The 23,304-nt window shown below is 27.4% G+C and overlaps 1 protein-coding gene across 1 annotated transcript in view; it reads left to right on the top strand.

Moving 5' to 3' along the window:
• LOC135139704 (tachykinin-like peptides receptor 86C) overlaps positions 1-23,304 on the top strand; it is a 75,127-nt gene that overhangs the window by 15,871 nt on the left and 35,952 nt on the right. The window contains exon 4 of the mRNA XM_064070008.1: positions 13,535-13,636. Coding sequence (XP_063926078.1) covers positions 13,535-13,636 — 102 coding nt within the window. The remainder of the gene's footprint in view (positions 1-13,534; positions 13,637-23,304) is intronic.

Consider the following 23,304-nt stretch of genomic DNA (forward strand, 5'->3'; position numbering starts at 1 on the left):
TCATGTTTAAATTTTTAGTTTTCAATTTTTCGATTTCTCGGTTTTTCGAATTTTGGCTTTCCGATTTCTAAATTTTTCGAAGTCTTGATTTCTGTCGACTTTTAGATTTTTTCAAATGGGAAAAATCACTGGAAATACAAGCATAATTTTGCTTTTTTATAAACACTTTTACATTTTTGAGACAATTTTCAACTTTTCGATTTTTCAGTTTTTCAATTTTCCGATTTTCTTCAGTTTTTCGATTACTCCATTTTTGGATATTTCAGTTTTAAAATTTTTCTTTTTTTTCAGGTTATTGATTTTTATATTTTTTCATTTTTTAAATTTTCAATTTTAGATTTTTCGACCTTTCAATTTCTCGATTTTTCCATTTTTTGATTTCTCAATTTTTCGATTTTTCGATTGTTCAATTTTTCAACTCCTCGATTTCTTGATTTTTCAATTTTTCAGTATTTTAATTACTTGATTTTTTGAATTTTCAATTGTTTGATTCTGCAACTGTTCTATAAAAAATTAAAATTTGAATTTTTTTTTAATTATGGATTTGTCAGTTCTTTTTCATATTTTTCAATTTTTCGAATTTTAAAATTTTCAACTTTCCATTTCTCGATTTTTTGATGTTTCAACTTATCGATTTTTTTAATTTTTCGATTCTTCAGTTTTTAAATGTTTTAATTTTCCCATAGTTAAATTAAAAATTTTTCAATTTCCATTTTGTTGTTTTCCGTTTGAGTCACTTTGAATTCTCAACCTCTCGATCTTTTCATGTTTGGATTTCACAATGTTTAAATTTTTAGTTTTCAATTTTTCGATTTCTTGGTTTTTCGATTTTTTGTATTTTCGATTTTTATATTGTCTTGATTTCTGTCGACTTTTAGATTTTTCGATTTTCCCGTTCATCGATTTCTAGACTTTTCGTTGAAACGATTTGTCCATTTTTCAGTTTTTCAGTTTTTCAATTCTTCAATTTTTTTACTCCTCAATCTTCGAATGTTTCGATTTTTCACGTTTTTAATTTTTGAATTTTTGGATTTTTAAAATTTTCAATCATTTGATTTCTCAACTTTACTATGTTTCAGTTTTGAGGTTTTTTAATTTCCCAATCTGTTGAAATCTGTAGAAAATCTTTTTACAAAATATTCAACAGTGCTCCAAAAAACACAAAATTTTCATAAATTTCAATGTTCCGATTGTACAATTTTTTGCTTTTCCAATTTCAGTTTTTCAATTGTTCGATTGAAGTTTTTCAACTTTTCTTTTTAATTGTTTTTTCTATTTTACGATATGCATCACTCCGAATTTTTGATTTTTGAATTTTTAGTTTTGACAATTTTACAATTTTTGAATTTTTCAGTTTTTAGATTTTGCAATTTCACGAATTTTCAATTTTTCGATTTTTCTACTCTTTCACATTTTCAATTTACAATTTTTCTTTTCGGTTTTTCATTTTCTCTATTCTTTTCGATTTTCATGGTTTTCAATGTTCCGATTTTCAAAATTTTCTTTCTCTCAATGCGAAATTTTTTAGTTTACCAATTTGAAATTTTTCCAGTTTAATTTTTCAATTTAACGATTTGAGAATGTTTCCATTTTTCAATTATTGGATTTTAAACTTTTGCATTTATTCCAGTTTTCACTTTTTCATTTTTAATTGTTCATTTCCTCAATATTTAATTTTTCAATCTTGCAATATTAATTTTTCGACTTTAGAATTTTGACGATTCGATAATTTTTAGATTTTTGGATTTTTCAATATTTCGATGTTTCGATATTTCAGTTTTGGGATTTTTCAATTTACATAATTTTCAATTTTTTGATTGTTCAATTTTTAGATTGTTTAATTTCGGTTTTCCAATTTTTCAATTTTTCAATTTTTCAATTTCGCGTTTTTGATTTTTCAATTTTTGGATTTTTTAAATTATCGATTTCTCAAATTTACGATGTTTCAGATTTTTTAATTTTCCAACTTAGAAGTTTCTAATAAATTGTTGAATTTAATAGTTCTGAAATTAATTATCCCGGCGCATCCACCATTTTTGACAATTCCTAAATAAATTGACCAAATTTGGTCAAAAAGAGTGATTTAATTTCTTCCAGCGCTGTATGGATTTTCTTACAATTTAGACAAAATAATATTGAAAGAAACTAAGTTGCTTAAAAATCTTTGAAATAAATGGTTAATTTAAAATTGGTTTCCCGGCGCCTCCACCATTTTTGAGTAAAATTTTCAATCGATCCGAGTTTGAGTAATAAATTCAAAGAATTGGTCCCTATAAGTAAAAAAAAAGATACGTACGAAAAAATTCAAAAATTCTTAAACTTTAATAGGAGCCTAAAACGAATACATTTTTTATAGAATTTTTGTGGCAACACTTTAGACAATATTATTTCATATACTTTAAAACCTATTTACCAGGTGCAATTTTGAGGTACACCAAATATTTCTATTCGATTTTGTAATACAGTCAATATCATGAATAAAATTACGTTCTAACACGTCTATTGTGTACAATTTGTTATTCATAGTCCTTTAGCGGCAGTAAATTAATGCAACCTAATTCAACCAATCACATGATTTGAAATTTATATTGTTGTCAGAGTTATATTTTGCATCATGTCACTAAATACACAGATTTAAAATGTTCGAGCAAAAAATTAATATTGGACGTTAACCCCAGTACTGAAAAAAAATCCGTATGACGTTCATTGAACATTAACCCTTCAATATCGGAATTGTTGAATTCAAACAAGCATTTGAATCGGCATTCTCTGGAAGTGGTTAAACCGATATAGCGGGAAATGTAGGTCTCCAATAAAACGGGAGAAGACTGCGAATATCTGGAAGTGACACTGATGGCCGAGGGCCGAGCTGTTAGTAGATATTCTAGGTCGCAGAATCCGCCAAGAAGTTAATTTCAAATTCAAATTAAATTGGCCGTAATTTCGTACAAGAAAACACAGACTCGTTTTCTCTATTATCTTAAAAATTCAAGTAATTAGCACAAGAGCAGAAATAGATCTGAATATATAAATCTGAGGTACTCGTACACAATTAGGAATAATTAAACTCATTCGAGCTTGCTGTTCACAAATTAATACCGAAATCTCTAAACTAATTAAAATCGGCCGTCTTTCCCTCCTAAAACCCGTTCAAACTCAACGAAAAATACTAAGCTTCTCCATTGATAGCACAATGTAACGCCATTCTCGATTTTACACGAATAATCGCGTCTGGATATGTCATAGGAAGGAAAATTCAATTTCGCTTTAGATTTTTGAGCGAGTCTAAACCTGCCTCCGACGTTAAAGATCTCCATCTACCGTTATGTCGCCAAAGCAATATTTTATTCAAATTGTAACGAAAGACTTCGACTCGATACACCGGTGATTTATCTTCCCGAGTAACGATTTTCATCCGTCTTTGTTTGTTATGTTGGATGTCGAAAAGCCCGTTTGACACAAAATTTCACGCTACACATATTAATTTCGTCGTCGTTCTTTAAACACGGCATTAAAATAATGTCGCGCTGCTTGTTTTATGTGTCTGAGGAGAATAATAAGCTTTGTGCTGCGGGTGCAGAAGTGCTCGGAAGGGAAATTTTAATTGGCGTTCTCTCTTTTCTTGCTTTTATATTTCGCGTTTTTCCTATCCGGGTTATTACGCGACAAAGTTCGATAGGAAATTCGAGTGCGCGTTGGAGAATTATTTCGAGACAAAACGATAAAGAAAGAAAGGGAAAATTAAGGCGCGAATTCCGCGAATGAAAAAAGTCGCATTAATGGAATTATTGTTCTGTTATTAGTAGAGAGCGGATTTATAAGCACAAAAAAATTAAGAATAAGCGCTTAAATAAGCACATTTTCGATTTTTCGAATTATTGATTTTTCCATTTCTGGATTTCTCTACTTTTCGATGTCTCGATGGTTTGATTTTTTAAATTTTCAATTTTTTGATTTGTCGATTTTCGATTTCTTGATTTTTCTATTTTTCGATTTTTCGACTGTTCTATTTTTCAATTTCTCGACTTCTTGATCTTTTCAAGTTTTCCTTATTTCAATTATTTGATTTTTTGAAATGTTCGATTCCACAGTTGTTCTATAAAAAACTAAAATTTGATTTTTTTAATTATTAATTTTTCAGTTGTTTTTTATATTTTTCAATTTTTCGAATTTTAAAATTTTCAACTTTTGATTTCTACATTTTTTGATGTTTCAACTTATGGATTTTTTAATTTTTCGATTCTTCAGTTTTTGGATGTTTTAATTCCCCCATATTTAAATTTTTAACTTTTCATTTTCCAATTTTTAGTTTTCCGTTTGGGTCATTTTGAATACTCAACTTCTCGATTTTTTCATATTTCGATGTTCTATTTTTCAATTTCTCGATTTCTTGATTTTTCGATTATTCAATATTATGGTTATTTGTTTTTTTGAATATCCAATTGTTTGATTCTACAGCTGTCCTATAAAAAATTAAAATTTGACTTTTTTAATTATGAATTTTTGGGTATTTATTTTAAATTTCAATTTTTCGAATTTTCAAAATTCGATTTCTTGATTTTTCCAGTTTCCAATATTTTTTTAATTTTCAATTATTTGATTCTAAAATTGTTCCATAAAAAATTAAAATTCGATTTGTTTATTATGGATTTACACTTCTTTGTATATTTTTCAATTTTTCGAATTTTCAAAATACGATTTATCAATTTTTTAATTTTTGGATTCTTCAGTTTTAAAATACTTTAATTTTTCGATATTTAAACTTAAAATTTTTCAATTTCCCATTTATTATTTTTCTCGATCTTTTTGTTTCGATTTTTCGATGTTTCAATTTTCAATTTTTCGTATTCTGAATCTTTCAGCTTTTCGATTTTTAGATTTTTTGATTTTCCAGTGTTTCGATGTTTAGAGTTTTCAATTTTTCGACATTTCATATTTGGGATCTTTCAATTTATATAATTTTCAGTCTTGCAGTTCTTCCAATTTTAGATTTTTTAATTTCGGTATTTTTTTATTTTAGATTTTTCGATTTCTTGTTTTTTGTTTTTCAGTTTTTCGATTATCAAGTTTTTCCATTTTACAAATTTTCAATTTTTTTCATTCCTACGTTTTCGATTTTTTGATTTTTCGAAGTCTCGATTTCTATCGACTTTTAGATTTTTCGGTTTTTCTGTTTATCGATTTCTCGAATTTCCGGTGAATCGATTTTTCGATTTTTCAATTTTTCAATAATGTTCAAATTTTTCAATTTTTCACATTTTTGGTTTTTCAATTTTTGGATTTTTCGATGTTTCGATTTATCGATTTATCAATTTTTCGATATTTCAGTTTTGGGAATTTTTACTTTTTTTTCTTTCAGTTTTTCGATATTTTAATTTTTCAACTTACTCAAATTCCGATTTTCAATTTCTATATTTTCCATTTCTTCCACTTTTTATTTTTTCGAATTTTTAAATTGAATTACACTGCGTGTAAAACGATAAAGAAAGAAAGGGAAAATTAAGGCGCAAATTCCGCGAATGAAAAAAGTCGCATTAGTGGAATTATTGTTCTGTTATTAGTAGAGAGCGGATTTATAAGCACAAAAAAATCAAGAATAAGCGCTTAAATAAGCACAACATTTTCGATTTTTCGATTTATTGATTTTTCCATTTCTGGATTTCCCTACTTTTCGATGTCTCGATGGTTTGATTTTCTAAATTTTCAATTTTTTGATTTGTCGATTTTCGATTTCTACATTTTTCTATTTTTCGATTTCTCAATTTTTCGATTTTTCGGCTGTTCTATTTTTCAATTTCTCGACTTCTTGATCTTTTCAAGTTTTCCTTATTTCAATTATTTGATTTTTTGAATTGTTCGATTCCACAGTTGCTCTATAAAAAACTAAAATTTGATTTTTTTAATTATTAATTTTTCAGTTGTTTTTTATATTTTTCAGTTTTTCGAATTTTAAAACTTTCAACTTTTGATTTCTACATTTTTTGATGTTTCAACTTATGGATTTTTTAATTTTTCGATTCTTCAGTTTTTGGATGTTTTAATTTCCCCATATTTAAATTTTTAACTTTTCATTTTCCAATTTTTAGTTTTCCGTTTGGGTCATTTTGAATACTCAACTTCTCGATTTTTTCATATTTCGATGTTCTATTTTTCAATTTCTCGATTTCTTGATTTTTCAATTATTCAATATTATGGTTATTTGTTTTTTTTGAATATCCAATTGTTTGATTCTACAGCTGTCCTATAAAAAATTAAAATTTGACTTTTTTTAATTATGAATTTTTGAGTACTTATTTTAAATTTAAATTTTTCGAATTTTCAAAATTCGATTTCTTGATTTTTCCAGTTTCCAATATTTTTTTAATTTTCAATTATTTGATGCTAAAATTGTTCCATAAAAAATTAAAATTTGATTTGTTTATTATGGATTTACACTTCTTTTCTTATTTTTCAATTTTTCGAATTTTCAAAATTCGATTTCTCAATTTTTTAATTTTTGGATTCTTCAGTTTTAACATATTTTAATCTTTCGATATTTAAACTTAAAATTTTTCAATTTCCAATTTATTATTTTTCTCGATCTTTTGTTTCGATTCCTCAATGTTCAAATTTTCAATTTCTCGGATTCTGAATCTTTCGGCTTTTCAATTTTTAGATTTTTTGACTTTCCAGTGTTTCGATGTTTCGAATTTTCAATTTTTCGACATTTCATATCCAGGATTTTTCAATTTATATAATTTTCAGTCTTTCAGTTCTTCCAATTTTAGATTCTTTAATTTCGGTATTTTTTTATTTTAGATTTTTCGATTTCTTGTTTTTTGTTTTTCAGTTTTTCGATTATTAAGTTTTTCCATTTTACAAATTTTCAATTTTTTGCGTTCCTACGTTTTCGATTCTTTGATTTTTCGAAGTCTCGATTTCTATCGACTTTTAGATTTTTCGGTTTTTCTGTTTATCGATTTCTCGAATTTCCGATGAATCGATTTTTCGATTTTTCAATTTTTCAATAATGTTCAAATTTTTCAATTTTTCACATTTTTGGTTTTTCACTTTTTGGATTTTTCGATGTTTCGATTTATCGATTTATCAATTTTTCGATATTTCAGTTTTGGTAATTTTTACTTTTTTTTTCTTTCAGTTTTTCGATATTTTAATTTTTCAACTTACTCAAATTCCGATTTTCAATTTCTAGATTTTCCATTTCTTCCACTTTTTATTTTTTCGAATTTTTAAATTGAATTACACTGCCTGTAAAACGATAAAGAAAGAAAGGGAAAATTAAGACGCAAATTCCGCGAATGAAAAAAGTCGCATTAGTGGAATTATTGTTCTGTTATTAGTATAGAGCGGATTTATAAGCACAAAAAATTAAGAATAAGCGCTTAAATAAGCACAATATTTTCGATTTTTCGATTTATTGATTTTTCCATTTCTGGATTTCTCTACTTTTCAATGTCTCGATGGTTTGATTTTCTAAATTTTCAATTTTTTGATTTGTCGATTTTCGATTTCTTGATTTTTCTATTTTTCGATTTCTCAATTTTTCGATTTTTCGACTGTTCTATTTCTCAATTTCTCGACTTCTTGATCTTTTCAAGTTTTCCTTATTTCAATTATTTGATTTTTTGAATTGTTCGATTCCACAATTGTTCTATAAAAAACTAAAATTTGATTTTTTTAATTATTAATTTTTCAGTTGTTTTTTATATTTTTCAGTTTTTCCAATTTTAAAATTTTCAACTTTTGATTTCTACATTTTTTGATGTTTCAACTTATGGATTTTTTAATTTTTCGATTCTTCAGTTTTTGGATGTTTTAATTTCCCCATATTTAAATTTTTAACTTTTCATTTTCCAATTTTTAGTTTTCCGTTTGGGTCATTTTGAATACTCAACTTCTCGATTTTTTCATATTTCGATGTTCTATTTTTCAATTTCTCGATTTCTTGACTTTTCAATTATTCAATATTATGGTTATTTGTTTTTTTGAATACCCAATTGTTTGATTCTACAGCTGTCCTATAAAAAATTAAAATTTGACTTTTTTTAATTATGAATTTTTGAGTACTTATTTTAAATTTCAATTTTTCGAATTTTCAAAATTCGATTTCTTGATTTTTCCAGTTTCCAATATTTTTTTAATTTTCAATTATTTGATTCTAAAATTGTTCCATAAAAAATTAAAATTTGATTTGTTTATTATGGATTTACACTTCTTTTTTTATTTTTCAAATTTTCGAATTTTCAAAATTCGATTTCTTAATTTTTTAATTTTTGGATTCTTCAGTTTTAACATATTTTAATCTTTCGATATTTAAACTTAAAATTTTTCAATTTCCAATTTATTATTTTTCTCGATCTTTTTGTTTCGATTCCTCAATGTTTAAATTTTCAATTTCTCGGATTCTGAATCTTTCGGCTTTTCGATTTTTAGATTTTTTGATTTTCCAGTGTTTCGATGTTTCGAGTTTTCAATTTTTCGACATTTCATATCCGGGATCTTTCAATTGTTATAATTTTCAGTCTTTCAGTTCTTCCAATTTTAGATTTTTTAATTTCGGTATTTTTTTATTTTAGATTTTTCGATTTTTTGTTTTTTGTTTTTCAGTTTTTCGATTATTAAGTTTTTCCATTTTACAAATTTTCAATTTTTTGCGTTCCTACGTTTTCGATTCTTTGATTTTTCGAAGTCTCGATTTCTATCGACTTTTAGATTTTTCGGTTTTTCTGTTTATCGATTTCTCGAATTTCCGGTGAATCGATTTTTCGACTTTTCAATTTTTCAATAATGTTCAAATTTTTCAATTTTTCACATTTTTGGTTTTTCAATTTTTGGATTTTTCGATGTTTCGATTTATCGAATTATCAATTTTTCGATATTTCAGTTTTGGGAATTTTTACTTTTTTTTCTTTCAGTTTTTCGATATTTTAATTTTTCAACTTACTCAAATTCCGATTTTCAATTTCTAGATTTTCCATTTCTTCCACTTTTTATTTTTTCGAATTTTTAAATTGAATTACACTGCCTGTAAAACGATAAAGAAAGAAAGGGAAAATTAAGACGCAAATTCCGCGAATGAAAAAAGTCGCATTAGTGGAATTATTGTTCTGTTATTAGTAGAGAGCGGATTTATAAGCACAAAAAATTAAGAATAAGCGCTTAAATAAGCACATTTTCGATTTTTCGATTTATTGATTTATCCATTTCTGGATTTCCCTACTTTTCGATGTCTCGATGGTTTGATTTTCTAAATTTTCAATTTTTTGATTTGTCGATTTTCGATTTCTTCATTTTTCTATTTTTCGATTTCTCAATTTTTCGATTTTTTGACTGTTCTATTTTTCAATTTCTCGACTTCTTGATCTTTTCAAGTTTTCCTTATTTCAGTTATTTGATTTTTTGAATTGTTCGATTCCACAGTTGTTCTATAAAAAACTAAAATTTGATTTTTTTAATTATTAATTTTTCAGTTGTTTTTTATATTTTTCAGTTTTTCGAATTTTAAAATTTTCAACTTTTGATTTCTACATTTTTTGATTTCAACTTATGGATTTTTTAATTTTTCGATTCTTCAGTTTTTGGATGTTTTAATTTCCCCATATTTAAATTTTTAACTTTTCATTTTCCAATTTTTAGTTTTCCGTTTGGGTCATTTTGAATACTCAACTTCTCGATTTTTTCATATTTCGATGTTCTATTTTTCAATTTCTCGATTTCTTGATTTTTCAATTATTCAATATTATGGTTATTTGTTTTTTTGAATATCCAATTGTTTGATTCTACAGCTGTCCTATAAAAAATTAAAATTTGACTTTTTTTAATTATGAATTTTTGAGTACTTATTTTAAATTTCAATTTTTCGAATTTTCAAAATTCGATTTCTTGATTTTTCCAGTTTCCAATATTTTTTTAATTTTCAATTATTTGATTCTAAAATTGTTCCATAAAAAATTAAAATTTGATTTGTTTATTATGGATTTACACTTCTTTTTTCATTTTTCAATTTTTCGAATTTTCAAAATTCGATTTCTCAATTTTTTAATTTTTGGATTCTTCAGTTTTAACATATTTTAATCTTTCGATATTTAAACTTAAAATTTTTCAATTTCCCATTTATTATTTATCTCGATCTTTTTGTTTCGATTTCTCGATGTTTCAATTTTCAATTTCTCGGATTCTGAATCTTTCGGCTTTTCGATTTTTAGATTTTTTGATTTTCCAGTGTTTCGATGTTTCGAGTTTTCAATTTTTCGACATTTCATATCCAGGGTCTTTCAATTTATATAATTTTCAGTCTTTCAGTTCTTCCAATTTTAGATTTTTTAATTTCGGTATTTTTTTTTTTAGATTTTTCGATTTCTTGTTTTTTGTTTTTCAGTTTTTCGATTATTAAGTTTTTCCATTTTACAAATTTTCAATTTTTTGCGTTCCTACGTTTTCGATTCTTTGATTTTTCGAAGTCTCGATTTCTATCGACTTTTAGATTTTTCGGTTTTTTCTGTTTATCGATTTCTCGAATTTCCGGTGAATCGATTTTTCGATTTTTCAATTTTTCAATAATGTTCAAATTTTTCAATTTTTCACATTTTTGGTTTTTCAATTTTTGGATTTTTCGATGTTTCGATTTATCGATTTATCAATTTTTCGATATTTCAGTTTTGGGAATTTTTACTTTTTTTTTCTTTCAGTTTTTCGATATTTTAATTTTTCAACTTACTTAAATTCCGATTTTCAATTTCTAGATTTTCCATTTCTTCCACTTTTTAAATTGAATTACACTGCGTGTAAAACGATAAAGAAAGAAAGGGAAAATTAAGGCGCAAATTCTGCGAATGAAAAAAGTCGCATTAGTGGAATTATTGTTCTGTTATTAGTAGAGAGCGGATTTATAAGCACAAAAAATTAAGAATAAGCGCTTAAATAAGCACATTTTCGATTTTTCGATTTATTGATATATCCATTTCTGGATTTCCCTACTTTTCGATGTCTCGATGGTTTGATTTTCTAAATTTTCAATTTTTTGATTTGTCGATTTTCGATTTCTTCATTTTTCTATTTTTCGATTTCTCAATTTTTCGATTTTTTGACTGTTCTATTTTTCAATTTCTCGACTTCTTGATCTTTTCAAGTTTTCCTTATTTCAGTTATTTGATTTTTTGAATTGTTCGATTCCACAGTTGTTCTATAAAAAACTAAAATTTGATTTTTTTAATTATTAATTTTTCAGTTGTTTTTTATATTTTTCAGTTTTTCGAATTTTAAAATTTTCAACTTTTGATTTCTACATTTTTTGATGTTTCAACTTATGGATTTTTTAATTTTTCGATTCTTCAGATTTTGGACGTTTTAATTTCCCCATATTTAAATTTTTAACTTTTCATTTTCCAATTTTTAGTTTTCCGTTTGGGTCATTTTGAGTACTCAACTTCTCGATTTTTTCATATTTCGATGTTCTATTTTTCAATTTCTCGATTTCTTGATTTTTCAATTATTCAATATTATGGTTATTTGTTTTTTTGAATATCCAATTGTTTGATTCTACAGCTGTCCTATAAAAAATTAAAATTTGACTTTTTTTAATTATGAATTTTTGAGTACTTACTTTAAATTTCAATTTTTCGAATTTTCAAAATTCGATTTCTTGATTTTTCCAGTTTCCAATATTTTTTTAATTTTCAATTATTTGATTCTAAAATTGTTCCATAAAAAATTAAAATTTGATTTGTTTATTATGGATTTACACGTCTTTTTTTATTTTTCAATTTTTCGAATTTTCAAAATTCGATTTCTCAATTTTTTAATTTTTGGATTCTTCAGTTTTAACATATTTTAATCTTTCGATATTTAAACTTAAAATTTTTCAATTTCCAATTTATTATTTTTCTCGATCTTTTTGTTTCGATTCCTCAATGTTTAAATTTTCAATTTCTCGGATTCTGAATCTTTCGGCTTTTCGATTTTTAGATTTTTTGATTTTTCAGTGTTTCGATGTTTCGAATTTTCAATTTTTCGACATTTCATATCCGGGATCTTTCAATTGATATAATTTTCAGTCTTTCAGTTCTTCCAATTTTAGATTTTTTAATTTCGGTATTTTTTTATTTTAGATTTTTCGATTTCTTCTTTTTTGTTTTTCAGTTTTTCGATTATTAAGTTTTTCCATTTTACAAATTTTCAATTTTTTGCGTTCCTACGTTTTCGATTCTTTGATTTTTCGAAGTCTCGATTTCTATCGACTTTTAGATTTTTCGGTTTTTCTGTTTATCGATTTCTCGAATTGCCGGTGAATCGATTTTTCGATTTTTCAATTTTTCAATAATGTTCAAATTTTTCAATTATTCACATTTTTGGTTTTTCAATTTTTGGAGTTTTCGATGTTTCGATTTATCGATTTATCAGTTTTTCGATATTTCAGTTTTGGGAATTTTTACTTTTTTTTTCTTTCAGTTTTTCGATATTTTAATTTTTCAACTTACTCAAATTCCGATTTTCAATTTCTAGATTTTCCATTTCTTCCACTTTTTATTTTTTCGAATTTTTAAATTGAATTACACTGCGTGTAAAACGATAAAGAAAGAAAGGGAAAATTAAGGCGCAAATTCCGCGAATGAAAAAAGTCGCATTAGTGGAATTATTGTTCTGTTATTAGTAGAGAGCGGATTTATAAGCAGGTAGTAGGTAGTTGGGTACAATAATCCTTTTCCCTAGAAAATCTTCAACAGTCTTGCCGTAAAATGCCGAAAAAGAACATCTGGTTAAAAGCTTTAATTCGTTATTATCAACAGAAGTAAGGATTTAAAGTCATAAAATCTATGGAGTATTTTTCCAATCCTATAATAAAATTGTATTGCCCAAACGAACGGAACCTATTCACAGAAAGGGTCTTGAGTAAGTGTACTTCAATGGTCAAGTCCAGGTAAAATGCATACGATACGATACGGCTAACTAACAAGTATTTACCATCCCGACAAGGCCGGCATTTGAACAAAATATGCATTAAAACTCATATTCGTCGAAAAAAGCATTAAATAAGCATATAAATTTTAATATGCATAAAATTGAAAAAAAAGCAAATAAGCATAAAAAAATGTGTCAAATGACTCCAAATTGTATCATAGTTACAGATATAAAAAAGTTTTGAAGTGCTTACATTTTTCACAAAAAGCATTAAACCTAGAAATCCGCTCTCTAGTTATTAGAACACTGACTTGAGTGAAAATTATTAATTGCAAAGCCCGATCCCAAAGTTAGGCAAAGTTGAAAGTTTTAGGTTTCCGGTTAAAGCAACAATATCACGAAGTTCCGGAAATATATTTTACGCACATATTTGCTCAAAACGGCATTCATTTCGTGCATAATGATTTAGTTCGACGATTAATAAATTCCTTTTCAAATTTTGTGGAAACAGAAAGTGTTTCAAAGCACTGAAAGTTTCGTTGGCAAACTATTCTCAAACAAAATATTAATATGCATGTTATTTAATGGTTCAGGGAAGGATGAATTTTTTTTTAATTAAACAAACTTTATTTTACAGAGATTGGCCGTTTGGGAGTCTCTATTGTATTATCAGCAACTTTATTGCGAATGCCACGGTTGCAGCCAGCGTTTTCACATTGACTGGAATCTCATGTGACAGGTTTGTACATATTATTATAAATTGTGTTCTCGTATTGTTGTACAAATTCAAAACCAAAAAAGTTTGTAACTACTGGTTCGGTGAGGATTTTTTAGAAGCATATTGATGCGGAAAGCGTTTTTGTGATAAACTCGTCGGGAAGTGAAGCAAGGAATTGAATAAAGTTTGGTGGAAAATTGCCGCTAATATATTTTACGTGTTGCCCGGCGCCTCCACCATTCTTGTTTTAAAAGTTTGGAATCTATTATGTGGTACCAAGGGCTTCATTTTCACTTTTATAATCAACGTTATATTTCACCGTTTATTGTTCCCTCACAATCGTAATTCACTAGTATTTGATTGTATAATTTTCATTTTGATGTTTATTAAGTTATTTATTATAGTTCCGGAAAAATATGTCGCGTGGTGTCGAGCTATAATATTTTTGTATCAATTTAAAAAAGAAATAATAATTATAACGTCAAGTTCAGTAATAATTAATTTTCAAGGAAAGTCTGCGGCTGCACTATCTGACTGAAAATGATTCTCTAATAAATCTGTCCGTCAGTAAAGCTAAACCTAAACCAATCAGAGTTTAGAAAAACTGAACGTCGTAGAACACTTAGTACTTCTGCAATTGCACTAGTTCATTAAACATACACAGACCATTTCTGCTGAAAATAACTGATTTCAGCAAATGTTGGTTTGGAAGTCAGAGATTTGCGCAAATAAGTCAGTGATTTATGAATCCCTACGGAGAAAATAGACACAACTCTGGCAAATTTACGAACATAATTAAAACATAAATTGGTTTTAGCCCGCCGTCTCCAGCAATCTCGACAACCGATTTTTTGACAGAAGTTAGCTTATTTTTATTTCCGGTAGCAAAAAATACCGCTTTTTTGAAAACTTCACTTCTACAATTTTTGAATTTTTCAGTATTTAGATTTTGTAATTTTTCGATTGAGTTCGTCGTGTTTTCAATTTCCAATTTAAATTTTTTCGATTCATTAATATTTTTTAATTTTTAGTTTCTCTGCTTTTAATTTTTCGATTTTTCACTTTTTCGATTTTTCAATTATTAAAGATTTTTTATTTTTTGAAAATCTGTAAAACTGAAAAATAAGAAATGGAAAAACGAAAAAGTATAAAATGAAAACATGATATGATATGATGATATGAATAAAAAAATTGGAAATTGAAAAATCGAAAGTTTAATAATAACTAATAAACCTAAAAATAGAAAAAGTACAACATCCGAAAAACGAAATATTGTAAAATCGAAATATTGAAAATTAAAGAAAGCGGAAAATCGGATAACTGAGGAATCCAAAAATTGCAAAATATATATTTCAAAGGACGATTCTGAAAGAACCGTTGGAGTTATCGAAGAAATGAAAGCGGAAATGACTTCTGCGACCCAAAATCCACAAGAAAATCTATTTAGTAAAATTTCGAAAACTTTGTTGAAAATTGGTCCAATAATTGGTGGTATTTTGTACATTTTTGTATATTTCGAAGGACGATTCTGGAAGAACCATTGGAGATATCGAAGATGTGAAAGCGGAAATGACTTCTGCGACCCGAAATCCACAAGAAAATGTATTTAGCGAAATTTCGAAAATTTTGTTGAAAATTGGTCGAAAATTTTGTACATTTTTATATATTTCAAAGGACGATTCTGAAAAAACCATTTGAGTTATCGAAGAAATGGAAGCGGCAATGACTTCTGCGGCCCGAAATCTACACGAAAATGTATTTAATGAAATTTCGAAAATCTTGTTGAAAATTGGTGGGAAATTTTGCATATATTTGAATATGTCAAAGGACGATTCTGTAAGAACCATTTGAGTTATGAAAGAAATTAATGTGGAAATGAATTCTGCGGCCGGAAATCTACAAGAAAATGTATTTAGTGAAATTTTGAAAAAAATTTTATTGAAAATTGATCGAAAATTTTGCATATTTTTATATATTTCAAAGGACGATTCTTGAAGAACCATATAACCAAATAAGCGAGAAATATGCAAATTTGTCTGCCCCCTTTTACTTCAAATTTTTCAAAATTGGTCCGTTTCGACGGTGTTGGGTGTCATTTCAAGCGGAACTTCCTCAGGATTACGATTCCGTATTCGCTTTTGACGTATCTCTTCAAATAAGCGAGAAAATGCAAATTTGTCTGTTCCCCTTTTTTTCGAATTTTTCAAAATTCTTCCGTTTCAGCCATGTTTGGTGTCATTTCACGCGGAATTTCCTCAGGATTACGATTCCGTATTCGCTTTTGACGTATCTCTTGAAATAAGCGAGAAAATAGCAAATTTGTCTGCTCCCCTTTTTTTTCGAATTTTTCAAAATTAGTCCGTTTCGACTATAATGGGTGTCATTTCACGCGGAATTTCCTCTGGATAACGATTCCCTATTCGCTTTTGACGTATCTCTTCAAATAAGCGAGAAAAATACAAATTTGTCTGTCCCCCTATTTTTTCGAATTTTTCAAAATTGTTCCGTTTCGGCCATGTTGGATGTTATTTCACGCAGAATTTCCTCAGGATAACGATTCCGTATTCGCTTTTGGCGTATCTCTTCAAATAAGCGAGATAAATGCAAATTTGTGTGCTCCCCTTTTTTTTCGAATTTTTCAAAATTGGTCCGTTTCGACCATGTTGGGTGTCATTTCACGCGGAATTTCCTCAGGATAACGATTCCGTATTCGCTTTTGACGTATCTCTTCAAATAAGCGAGAAAAATGCAAATTTGTCTGCTCCCCTTTTTTTGGTCCCCCTTTTTTTTTGGTCCGTTTCGACCATGTTGGGTGTCATTTCACGCAGAATTTCCTCAGGATAACGATTCCGTATTCGCTTTTGACGTATCTATTGAAATAAGCGAGAAAAGTGCAAATTTGACTTTTCTTTGAATTTTCAAAATTGGTCCGTATTTAGTGAAATTTTGAAACTTTCGGTGAAATTTGGCCGAAATGACTTCTGTGGCCCGAAATCTACAAAAAAATTTATTTAGTGAAATTTCGAAAGTTGCCTTGAACATTGGCCGAAAATTAGTCGTATTTTGCATATTTTTATATATTTCAATGGACGATTCTGGAAGAACCATTGCAGTTATCGAAGAAATGAAAGTGGAAATGACTTTTGTGGCCCGAAATCTACAAAAAAATGTATTTAATAAAATTTCGAAAATTTTGTTGAAAATTAGTCGAAAATTGGGCGGATTTTGCATATTTTTCAATGTTTCAAAGGACGATTCTGGAAAAACCATTCAAGTTATCAAAGAAGTGAAAGCGGATATGACTTCTATGGCGCGAAATCTACAAGAAAATGTACTTAGTAAAATGCCGAAAATTTTGTTGAAATTTTGTTGAAAATTGGTCGAAAATTCGGCGGATTTTGCATATTTTTCAATGCTTCAAATGACGATTCTGGAAAAACCATTCAAATTGTCGAACAAGTGAAAGCGGATATGACTTCTGCGGCCCAAAATCTACAAGAAAATTAATTAAGTGAAATTTCGAAAATTTGTTGAAAATTGGTCCAAAATTTTTTCATATTTTTGTATATTTCAAGGGACGATTCTCAAAGAACCATTGGAGTTATCGAAGAAATGAAAGTGGAAATGACTCCTGCCTCCCGAAATCTACAAGAAAATGTATTTAATGAAATTTCGAAAATTTTGTTGAAAATTGGTTGAAAATTGGGCGGATTTTGCATATTTTTCGATGTTTCAATGGACGATTCTGCAAAAACCATTCGAGTTATCGAAGAATTGAAAGCGGACATGACTTCTGCGGCTGGAAATCTATTAGAAAATGTATTTAGTGAAATTTCAAAATTTTTTTTCGAATTTATCAAAATTAGTCCGTTTCGACCATCTTGGGTGTCATTTCACGCCGAATTTCCTTAGGATCACAATTCCGTAGTCGCTTTTTCGTATCTCTTGAAATAAGCGAGAAAAATACAAATTTGTCTGCCCCCTTTTTTTTTCGAATTTTTCAAAATTATTCCGTTTCGACCATGTTGGGTGTCATTTCACGCGGAATTTCCTCAGGATCACGATTCCGTATTCGCTTTTGACGTATCTTTTCAAATAAGCGAGAAAAATGCTAATTTGTCTGCCACCCGTTTTTTTCGAATTTTCCTAAATTGGTCCGTTTCGACCATGTAGGGTGTCAATTCACACGGAATTTCCTCAGAATAACGATACCGTATTCGCTTTTCCCGTATCAATTGAAATAAGCGAGAAAAATGCAAATTTGTCTGCCCCCTTTTGTTTTCGAATTTTTCAAAATTATTCCGTTTCGACCATGTTGGGTGTCATTTCACGCGGAATTTCCTCAGGATCACGATTCCGTATTCGCTTTTGACGTATCTTTTCAAATAAGCGAGAAAAATGCAGATTTGTCTTTTGTTTCGAATTTTCAAAATTGGTCCGTATTCAGTGAATTCGGTGAAAATTGGCCCAAAAATTAGTCGTATTTTGCCTATTTTTATATATTTCAAAGGGCGATTCTGGAAGAACCATTGGAGTTATCGAAGAAATGAAAGCGGAAATGTCTTCTGCGGCCCGAAATGAACAAGAAAATGTATTTAGTTTAATTTTTCAATTTTTTTTATTTTTGAAAATTTCAATTATTGATTTTGCGTTTCCCCGATTTTTCAATTTTGTAATCTTTGGATTTCGAAATGTCCGATTTTCCAATTTCTGTAATTTTCAATCTTTGGATTTTTCAATTTTTCGTTTCTTCAGTTTTGCTTAATTTTCAATTTTTAAAATTTTTCAAAGTTTTCATTTTATAATTTTTTTGGTTTTTCATTGTTCCATTTTGATTAGAAAAGATGCAAATTCGAAAAATTAAAAATGAGATCAAAAAATCGAAAAACTGAAGAAACGAAAAACTGAAAGAGTGTGATGTCAAAAAAATAACAAAATTTTCGGGAAAATGAAATCGTTCAATGAACTGCCCCATTCATTAATTTCTTTGAGTCACCCTGAATAAGCAATTCTACGAAGTATGAGTGCGTATTTCAGAGAGTAAAAATTAGTTCCCTGTAAAAGCAAACATCATCTAATTAGTCCGGAATTACTTTTTCAATTATACTATTAAAGTACATCATTAGCTTTATGTCCTCCAAATATGGCAGCTAGCAACCGATCGATCTTTCCATCTCTAATTAAAACGAACTTCCGTGTTCCAGCAAAGTCTACATGAACTTCTTTTTCAGCTTCAATTTCCCTCCAAATAATGCAGTAATCCTGCAAAAACATGCAAGTAACCGATTAAAGAGAATTACATCCTAAAATTGCAACTTTAATCACACAGTATCCGTTCTTTAAAAATAGATAACGATCTTGAATATCATGGAAAGTCTGCAAGAATATGAAGTTTCCAAAGGGATTAAAGAGCTGAAATTCCAATACGTTTTAATTCCACACGTCCAATGCCGAACTCCGATCACGCCTCGCTATAAAAAGCAAACATAGAGTCAATTAAGAAAATAATAAAGTGATGTGAAGGTTTCAGTAATTAGTCACTTGTATTCATAACCTGGAGATATTCCGGACACATTTTGCCACAATAAAGCTTCCGGAGCTTCCTCTATGCGCAGCTAGCCTTCACGTTCGGGTTCAAAGCATCCAAAATACGAATGTAAGGACGATGTTCGTCGACGTGTTCCATGAATAAAGGAGTAAATCCTTTAAAATAAATTTTCCAGTGATATTTTAAACGTTTCATTTTCAAAAGCAACACAACTCAGTGAAAAATAATATTTTTATTTCCTCCTAGATTTTTCCTACTACGAGTTGGTTAATTTACGTTTTCTTAAAAAAAAACTTAACCTTTGTACGATACGAATACAATGAACTAATTAAAGGAAACTCCTCAGGCCATCACTCTGTTAAGTAATTACGTTTACTATAGTTTGTAATTAATTAATTAGCACTAATAGTCGGAACCGACTATCCACACAGGTCTATCTGGATACACCATCAACACGTTCCTTTGTACACCTACTTTGTTAAATTTTTACGAACATTTGCACAAATTTCTAATAATTACAGTTCAAAAAGCAGCAAATGCATTACCATTGGCATAAACCCATCTAGCGTGAGTTTTTCGCTCAAGCGGTAACGTTTAATTAACGTATCTCTGTGGAAACTATCTAAACATATAAGCGAAATTGCGTTAAATAGGTAAATGTTGCGCTGAACATATAAACTTTAATTACTCTTATTTCGTTCATTATTATTCATTGCGCTAAACCGTGAGTCTGTTTCCCACATTTCTATCACATTCGTTTGACCTCAATTATGTGATAAAAGTTGGAAAAATCGAAATTTTCTGCTCTGTAGTGAATTTGCTACTAACTAGACAAAGTTTGACGCATTTTTTTATATGAATTGCATTTTATTGTTTAAAATGTGTGGTATAATTTAAGGACCCTTGTCAGTTATGGCAATGAATACCACTTGTTACGGTCCCTGTAGGCTTAATTTGCTTCACTGATCACATTCATTGGTGAAATGTGTAGTGAGAAATTTAAATTTACTAAAGAGAAAGCTATAAGGGCTGGAATGAATCAATGAAAATCCACCAAGGTTTTTACTTTGTGAGCGTAACGCACTCACAGTTTACGGAATTATTTATACAGGGTGACTCAAAAAAATTAATGAATGAGGCAATTCATTTTATTAAATAACTCAAAAACGAAAATAAAATTCTCCAAATAAAGTCTTATAAATTTTCGAAAAATCTGTATTTCTTAATTTGTCTATTTTTGGTATCACAATTTTTCGTTTTCTTCTATTTTTAATTTTTCATTTCTTGAATTTTTCGGTTTGCGATTTTTGGATATTAGTTTTCAATTTTTCGAATTTTCAATTTCTTTCATTTTCAGTCTTTCAATTTTGCAGTACCTACATATTTCGTTTTTCCGACTTTGGACTTTTTCGATTTTTAAGTTTCTCACTTTTAATTTTCCAATTCCACAACTTTCCGTTTCTTTAGTTTTCCTTGAATTCCAATTTTTAATTTTTCAAAGTTTTCATATTATACTTTTTTGTTTTTGATTTTTCAATTTTACAATTTTGTAATTTTTCCATTTTTTATTACAAAAGTTGAAAAATTAAAAATCGACAAAACTGAAAAATCGAAAAAATGGAAAATCAAAAAATTGCTAATCGAAGAACTGAAGAAAGGAAAAATTGAAACACTGAAAGACTAAAAATTGAGAGACTTAAAAAACGAAAAAAAAATAATGAACTGAAAAATTGGAAAAACTTCAAAAATTGCAAATCAAAAATTGAAGAAACGAAAAAATTAAAAATCGAGTAACAGAATATCTAAAATTGAAAAAGCGGAAAATTCAAAAACCAAAAATTGAAAAATTTTATAAGGAAATAGAAAAATTGCAAAATCAGAACAGTGAAAAACCGGAAATTAAAAAAATAAAAAACCAAACGAAAAATTGAAATCTAGTAAAATTGCAAATCGAAAACAATTTAATCAAAAAACAACAAATTATAAAACCGGAACATTGAAAAATAGATCATTTGTAAAAATAAAGAAGATATAAAACTGAAACCAAAAATTGCAAATCATAGTTTGAAGAAATGAGAGACTGAAGAATCGAAAAATTGAAAAAACGAGAAAGTGGAAAGTCGAAAAATTGCCAATCGAAGAACTGAAGAAGGGAAAACTTGAAACATTGAAAAACTAAAAATCGAGTGGGTTAGAATTCGAAAAAAATCGAAATATTGGAAAAACCAAAAATCGTACAATGGAAAAATGATAGAATCGTCAAAGTTGTAAAGTCGAAAAACTGTGACATTGAAAGATGGAAAAATTGAAAAATGAAAAAATTCTAAAATCGTAAAATTAAAAAAGTGAAAAATGTCAAATATCACAATTATTACTACATATTAAAAATTGAAGAAACGAAAAACCGAATAATCGAGACACTGAAAGATCCAAAATTGACAAAAACCAAAATAAAAAAATCCAAATATTGAAAAATCGTAAAATTGCAAATCGAAAAATTCAAAAATTCAAAAAATTGAACGTCACATAATAAAAAAAGAAAAACTGTAAAATCAGAACATTTGTAAAGCCAAAAAATTTTAAAAATAAAAGACTAAAACGAAAAACTGCAAACCGAAAAATTGAGAAATCTAAATACTGAAACAATCAAAAGTTTGAAAATCGAAAAATTGAAACATTTAAAAATAAAAACTCAAAAAATTCCTTAGAAATGAAAAATTGAAAATACGGAAAATAGAACAAGTGAAAAATTGAAAGTATTGAAATTGAAAAAACAAAAAATTATATAATCGAAATATTGAAAAATGGAAAATTTGTAAACATAAAGAAAATAAAAAATCGAAAACAAAAATTGCAAAACGAAAATTTGAAGAAATGAAAAACTAATGAATAGAAAAGTTTAAGAAACAAAAAGAAAGGAAAAACAGAAAAATTGGAAATCGAAAAATTTCAAATCGAAGAACTGAAGAAAGAAAAAATTGAAACATTGAAAAACTAAAAATCGAAAAAGGAAAAAAAAAATAATGAACCAAAAAATTGAAAAACTACAAAAAAAGAAACGCCAAAATGGAATATCGAGGAACTGAAAAATCTATAACTGAAAAACGAAGATTTAAAAAACTAAAAGCTTAAAATACCAAAAATTGAAAAATCCAATAATTGAAAAATTTTATAAGGAGAAAGGAAAAACTATAAAATCAGAACAGCGAAAAATCGAAGAACTGAAGAAATGAAAAACTAAAAAATCGAAAAATTGGAAATTCGTGGAATTGCAAAATCTAAAAATTGAAAAATCTAAAAACTGGAAAATTGAAAACCTTCGTAAAATTCAAGAAATAAGAAAAAATAAAAAACTGAATAAACGAAAGATAGAAAAAATTGAAATTGAAAAAAAAAGATAAAATCGGAACATCGAAAAATCTATAATTTGTAAATAAATATAGAAGAACTAGAAAAAGAAAAAATTGAAACATTGAAAAACTAAAAATCGAGAGGTTTAAAAATCGAAAAAAAGGAATCGAATAATTGGAAAAATTGAAAATCAAAAATTGAAGAAACGAAAAACCGAATAATGGAGAAACTAAAAGATCTAAAATGGAAAAAGGAAAATTAAAAATCTAAAAGTTGAAACATTGAAAAACACAAAAATTGAAACATTTCTCATGAGAAAAAAATTTTCGATTTTTTATTTTATACTTTTCGTTATTAATTTTTCAATTTTACAAATTTGTAATTTTTACGTTTTTTTTATTAGAAAAGTTGAAAACTAAAAAATCTGAAAAAAATGAAAAATCGAAAAAGTGAAAAAAAAACGAAATCAAAAATTAAAGAAACGACAAAACGAAAAATCGAGGAACTAAAAAATTTAAAACTGAAAAATCCAAGAATTGAAAAATTTGATAAGGAAAAAGAAAAATTGTAAAATCAGAACAGTGAAAACCGAAATTTTGAAAAGATAAAAAAATAAAAAACCGAAACGAAAAAAAGAATGAATTTAAAAATTGAAACAAAAAAAAATGAAAAACTGAATATTGCAAATCGAAAAATTGAATAAACGAAAATTGGTAAAAATAAAGAAAATATCAAACTGAAACCAAAAATTGCAAATCAAAGTTTGAAAAAATGAAAAACTGAAGAATCG

This window comes from Zophobas morio, unplaced genomic scaffold, assembly GCF_036711695.1.
Source record: "Zophobas morio isolate AGI-343-1 ecotype UQ-CSIRO unplaced genomic scaffold, CSIRO_AGI_Zmor_V1 ptg000033l, whole genome shotgun sequence".
In the NCBI taxonomy this organism is placed as follows: Eukaryota; Metazoa; Arthropoda; class Insecta; order Coleoptera; family Tenebrionidae; genus Zophobas; species Zophobas morio.